Source organism: Pinus tabuliformis, chromosome 5_1 (genome assembly GCF_031772625.1).
Source record: "Pinus tabuliformis cultivar Carrire ecotype Pingquan chromosome 5_1, CPIR1, whole genome shotgun sequence".
In the NCBI taxonomy this organism is placed as follows: Eukaryota; Viridiplantae; Streptophyta; class Pinopsida; order Pinales; family Pinaceae; genus Pinus; species Pinus tabuliformis.
The window spans coordinates 264,329,137-264,335,136 of NC_142305.1; the positions used below are offsets into that span (position 1 = coordinate 264,329,137).

The 6,000-nt window shown below is 35.8% G+C and overlaps 1 protein-coding gene across 1 annotated transcript in view; it reads left to right on the forward strand.

Annotated features, from left to right (window-relative positions):
- LOC149164404 (putative histone H2A variant 3) overlaps nucleotides 1–5,765 on the forward strand; it is a 32,998-nt gene extending 27,233 nt beyond the window's left edge. Inside the window, exon 3 of the mRNA XM_089430914.1 lies at nucleotides 5,466–5,765. Within this exon, the coding sequence (XP_089287040.1) occupies nucleotides 5,466–5,765 (300 nt within the window). The remainder of the gene's footprint in view (nucleotides 1–5,465) is intronic.
- Nucleotides 5,766–6,000: the final 235 nt, after the last annotated feature.

A 6,000-nucleotide genomic window follows, 5' to 3' on the forward strand; every position in this document is an offset into this window, starting at 1 on the left:
TTATTAAGAATCCCAATTTTTTATATACATACACCTCTTCTAAATTTCCGTTCAAGCTCAATTAACATCCATATGGTAAAATAACCGTTTATTTCAAATTATAATGGATAATATATTTCTAAGAGAATCCAAAGTTTTTGCTAAACCAATAGCATTCCATGTCTAATTCCCTTTAAAAGCCTAGATTGCTTCCTTCTTAGAATAAGTAGGACACTAGGATAATAAGAAAAAATGATATTGTTGATCCATGTCATCACATTTCTAGTCTATTTCCCTTTGGCATCATTTTTTTTTCGCTCACTAAATATTCTAACTCACTAAATGAAGAAGGCTTATTTCTCTAATTTCTCATTGAATTTGTTGATTCTTGGCTACAAGAAGACCTATATTTTAGTATATGCACCTGTAAAAATGGAAATATTGGTGAAGGGATTTGCTTCAGTCAACCTCTCACATGTCCATCTATTGGGAGAGATGGATTTTTACCATATATTCATTCATTCTATTGACCATTCCAAGATTTTCTTCCAAAAATTTTCAATGTTTGCTCACCACAAATTTCTTCGTGACATAATTATATAGTATGTAGGCTTTGAACTATTAAGTGAACCAAATGAAAGTTCATCTTTTTAACTCATATTATTAGATTATCTCCTTAGATCTTATAGGACATGCACTTGAGAAATATAGTTAAAAAGTTAGAAATGAGAATCACTTGAATTTGTTACACTCCACCATTCATGAGGAACATTACCTTTCACAATATGTTTGTTTAGAGGTATTTTGAATATCTAGAATGAAGAATAAGATTCCTTTGGCAAAAAATCATTCCAAAAAATTGTAGCTTTGAATAAGCTCCTTGCCATGTTCATAATGGTGTAATACATTCATTTAACCACTCCATTTTGTTATGGAGTACATCTAGTAGTGCATGTCTTCTAATTCCCTATTGTTTATAAAAATGTGCAACCTCCTTCAATACATACCCTCTCCCTTCCATCTTGTAAAAGAAATTTGACATATTTTTCAGTTTTATTTTCCACTACAACCTTAAATCCTTTTGTAAATGTGTCTCATTTTATCTTGAAGAAAGATACTGAAACTTTCCTCATAAAATCATAAATAAATTTTCAAGAATAAAAACTACAACCAATTGAATTCATTTTCAATGGCTCCACATATATGTGTCTGGACAAGTAATAGATTCTCCTCACATCTGTAGGAGGCTCCTAGAAAAGTGTCTAATTGAGGCTTTTGAAGAATGGAACATTAACAAATGTTTGTTTTCTCATTGAATATGGGTATTCCTTTAACCATTAAATTTTTTCTAGTAGAGATTAAGCCTCCTAAAAGTTAGGTAACCATAGTTGATATGCCACAATCCCTTCTAGTATATGCTTCAAAAATTTCATGCATGCTCTTTGACACATTTACGACTTCTCATATTGAATGTTAAAATTATATTATGGCTGATTTGGACCTTTGTAGCAAGTCTTCTACTAAGTGACTTATCTAAGATTATGCGTGTTGAGTCTTTTAATCCAACATCATGACCATGCTAACATGAATATCCAATACTTAAAAGATATTATATATTATATTTGGAATGCAAAACACATTAAGAACATATTTCTTCTCATTTCCCTTAACACAAAAAAACACCATTGCCTATGGCCTTAACATGATGATCATCTACTAAAGTAATATTATATTGAAAAAAACTATCAATATTAAAATTTGATTCATATTCCCGGATGCGGGTGCATCGGAGACGTGGTAATGGCATGCGCCATCACGTGGGCAAGTGGCATGCCTACGACGGTAGGTGGTACCATGCGCAGGGTGGTATTAATCCGCGTGAACGCAGACGGACGAAGGCATTAATGCTCGTCTACTCGGCTCGAGGGAGGAGGATGGAGTTCGATGCTGTGGAATGTTTAAAGCAAAGAAGGCTGGATTGACAGAAGGATATGAGCGAACAATGTAGAGAGACCCTGCTCCGCTCAGACGGAAAGGGGAGGCAAGATTTGAGGTGCGTTCTGGGCCTGGAAAGAGCACCACCTGCAACAGGGCGGAGCTAAGGGTGCTTGTGTTGGTTCTTGTAGCAGTAGGAGCTCAGAGAGCTTGTGTTGGTTTCCAGAGAGGGAGAAGAACAACGATGCCGAGGGAAAGGCCGCGGATGGGCAGCCGACGAGGGGGAATCAGAGGCAGGGCCCTCTCGCAGCGGAATGATTACAATTCGCCCTCTTCCTCCATCGAGGTAACGTCGCTGCCTCAGAGATTCCAGGGCAGCAATGAGGAGGAGGGTGGGCATGATGGCAGAAGCCCAATTTCTGAAGACGGGCAGATGGAGCTCCCAATGCTTAGGTATCGGCTCCCCTGCCCTCAAGTTAATTCCACTTTGGTGGTTTCTATAATGATTGAGCCTGGTGTTACACAGAACGTGGAGGCAGAGCCTTTGCCGGATGGGCAACGCTCCAGCAGAGAAGATTCGCCTATTGCGTGCCTTCCGGTTGGGGCTGGAACGGGTTGGTTAGCACCTGGAAGTGAACTTGGACCGGATCTTGCGCGCCCAACAACAAATTATGACCCGGACGCTGGCCCTTCTACGCTTGCTGGTCCCTCGCTTGCTGGTCCGAGCAGGCCAGCCCAAGAGGGAAGCCCTGACGCGGTCATCCAACTCTCAGACTCCGAGGACACGCTCTGTTTCGGGTGCCGAATTGAAGAAGCACCCCAGACCACTGATGATGATTGAACTAGCCCCGGTAATCTCTGCTTTTTTTCTTGGGATTTTGATGTATAACTCGGCCAAGCAGCGGCTATATCTCTGTCAATGTGTCGATTGTAATGGTTCAGGTGTCAATTGTAATTGTTCAGGTGTCGAATGTAAGGGTCCAGGTGTTTGTTTGTCTTTGTCCGGGTCAGTCCATGGCCCTGGTGTCTGTTCAGTTAATATATGTTATGTCAATGTGTCGGCAGTGGTCAAGCAACAAATTCCAATTTTGAGTCTTTTCAATTTTGGAACTGACAGCAGGGCAAGGCAAGGGCTGACAGGAAAAATTTCTTAGCCTTGCCCATTGTACTCTATTTTGTATCTCTGTTTTGTATGATAATAGAAATAGTCGTATTCAGAAAAAAAATAAATTTGATTCCTATTATTTGTCACATGATTATTGTATCACTATCTTGAAATCGAATATCCTTAATGTAATGTTCTTCAATGATTTCAAATGAGATGAAAATTGGATCAAGTGTATCATCTTCAATATTGGAGACATTTTAGTTTTCCTTGATTAGGTCTCACTTTTTCTTTTCCCATTAAGTTTGATAGTGACTATATTTTTTTGTAGTAGTAATATTGTATCCTCGATACGTATATGAATCTTCTACATCTCCCCATTGGATCTGTCATTATTTCATCTAATTAATGATTACCTGTATCTCTTCACCCTCTACATTTTCCTCTACCAATGGGTTCCTAAGTTTCTAGAGCATGTTATAGTGACTCCTCCATGTCGATTGTAGATTCATGAGACAAAGACATCCCATTAGCTACTATGTTGTTAGTTTTTATATATCTTTTCACTCCACAATGGAGATGAAAAACATATGATTGTTCTTTTGTAGGGTTTTGAAAAATGTTTCCACAATTTATTAAGTTAATTTTCCATCTATGAGATTCACAACTATCGTCACTGTGTTCATGAACTAGTCAAAATTCCTTGTCTCTGTCATCAATGTTTTAAACTCTCTCTGGATGGCCTCAAGTTTCCCAATATTCACTTTGTCATTTCCTTGATATTCTAGCCCCATAGTATTATAGGTTTGCTTTTCAATGAATCTTTCAATATTATCAAATTTAAACTTGAGTTTGTTGCACATTGGATAAACCAATCCTCCCCATCCTTGGCTAACACCTGCTTCTTTTGGTCTAACTAAAATCGTGATTCCCACCAAATGGTATCACATCAGAAATTCAACATTAGATAAACCAATGTTGCCCCTGGATTCTTATGGTTGACTAACATATGCAAGTTTTCATATAAAGAAAATCTTGGTTCCCAAAGAGTCATTTACAAAACTCTAGATTCAAACATGGGTCTTGTTTTTCTTTTTTCTTATTTTTACAAGTCTAATTTTATGGAAATTAGGTTGGTTGATAGCTCTGAGAATCCATTCTCCATAAATTCTGAAAAGTCTCCTTCATACATGAAGGTGTTCACTCACATACATTACATCTCATTTCTCATACATTACAACTCATATACAGTTCTTTAGAGAAGAAATCATCCTTATTTGCTTGTATTACAAATATTTGTTTATATTACTTGTAGAGACTAGTTTTTAAATTTTTGCAATATCAAAATTTCTCTTTTTTGGAAACCCTAGTTACTTCATCTAAAACATAACCATAATAGTCCATTTTTTTAGCTTTAGTCATTACTTTTAGCAAAACTAATAATTCCAAGGGAGAATTTCTTTTGCACCTAGAACCTAATAGCCTGACCTCTACAAATACGTGAACCAAGTGGCGGTGCATCAATGATGAAAAAGTACCATCCCAAACATTGTAGACAATAGCAGATATAGAAAAATTAATTGAGCGATCTCCCTATTAGTTGTGAATAGCTTTGTAAATATGAAGTCTCCTACTCAATTTCTTTATGGATGTGTGTTGTCAAAAAGAGAAAAGAGGAAGAAGAAACACATAGCTCTTGGCTCACCTTGTCACTATTAAATGTTGTCTTAGATAAGTGTCTTGAAAAACTATAAATATTTAACAACTTATTAAATATTATATTAGATAAGTGTCTAATATGTGACAACCAGCATAATCATATACATTGAAAATATACCCAAAAAAAATAAACATCAGTAAATTTATTTTATTTTATTATACATTTTATACTATTTATATTAAAAATTCAAAATTATTAAACAGTACTAAATTATAATTCTAAATCACATTATTATAAATAAGTAAAAAATAATTTAAATTTTAATATTTAAAAATAAAAGCATCAAAATCTCAACCCCTACAATAGTAATTCACTAATCAAGAGCAATGTCATGCGTGGCAATCCGAATACATGCCTCGGTTAGTATGTGGAGCAGGTTTTTCAGTTCTTTTACTTGCATTTGTATTTATCGATTTTCATGATTCAACTGAAGTAATTCTAGACATTTATTTTTAGGATGAAACATCTCCGATGAAGCTCTGTAATAATTGAAATACTGTTGTGAATAAGAACTCCACACAATTCCTGTAATATGTTCAACTCTCTAGACTTGGTTTCTATATGTTTATTTTCTATAAATTTTCATGTCAAAATCTTGATTCTAAAGAAGTAATTTTAGCATGCTTTTTCCTGAGAGAAATATCATTTTTCAACCTTTGTAACAATTCAAATACTCTGACAAAGGGCTCCTGTAATATGTGGACTGAAATGTTTTGCTTATTGCAGTTTCCAGTGGGACGGATCCACCGTTTCTTGAAGTCTCGAGTATCTTCAAATGTAAGGGTAGGAGCTACCGCAGCAGTATATGCTGCAGGCGTTCTGGAGTATGTTTGTGCAGAGATTTTAGAACTGGCAGGAAATGCCAGTAAAGATCTCAAGGTTAAACGTATTACTCCAAGGCATTTGCAGCTGGCCATTAGAGCAGATGAAGAACTTGATACTTTGTTCAAAGGTGTTATCTCTGGTGGAGGTGTCATCCCTTACATTCACCCGTCACTTTCTGGCAAATCCACAAAGAAAGATTAGTTTTTCTGTTTCTTTGTTTCATGAAATTTAGGAATGCCGTATGTTTTTCCTTATTTTACTGCATGGATTTGGTTTGGATCTTATCAATTATTAGTCGTATTTGAGTATGAATTTTAAACTTTTTAATATGATATTGTAGTAATTTCCAAATTTTAAATATGGTAACAAAGTAGATTTCTGATGTCCTTTACTGTAGAGACAAAATTTTCCAACTTGCATAATCTGCATATGATCT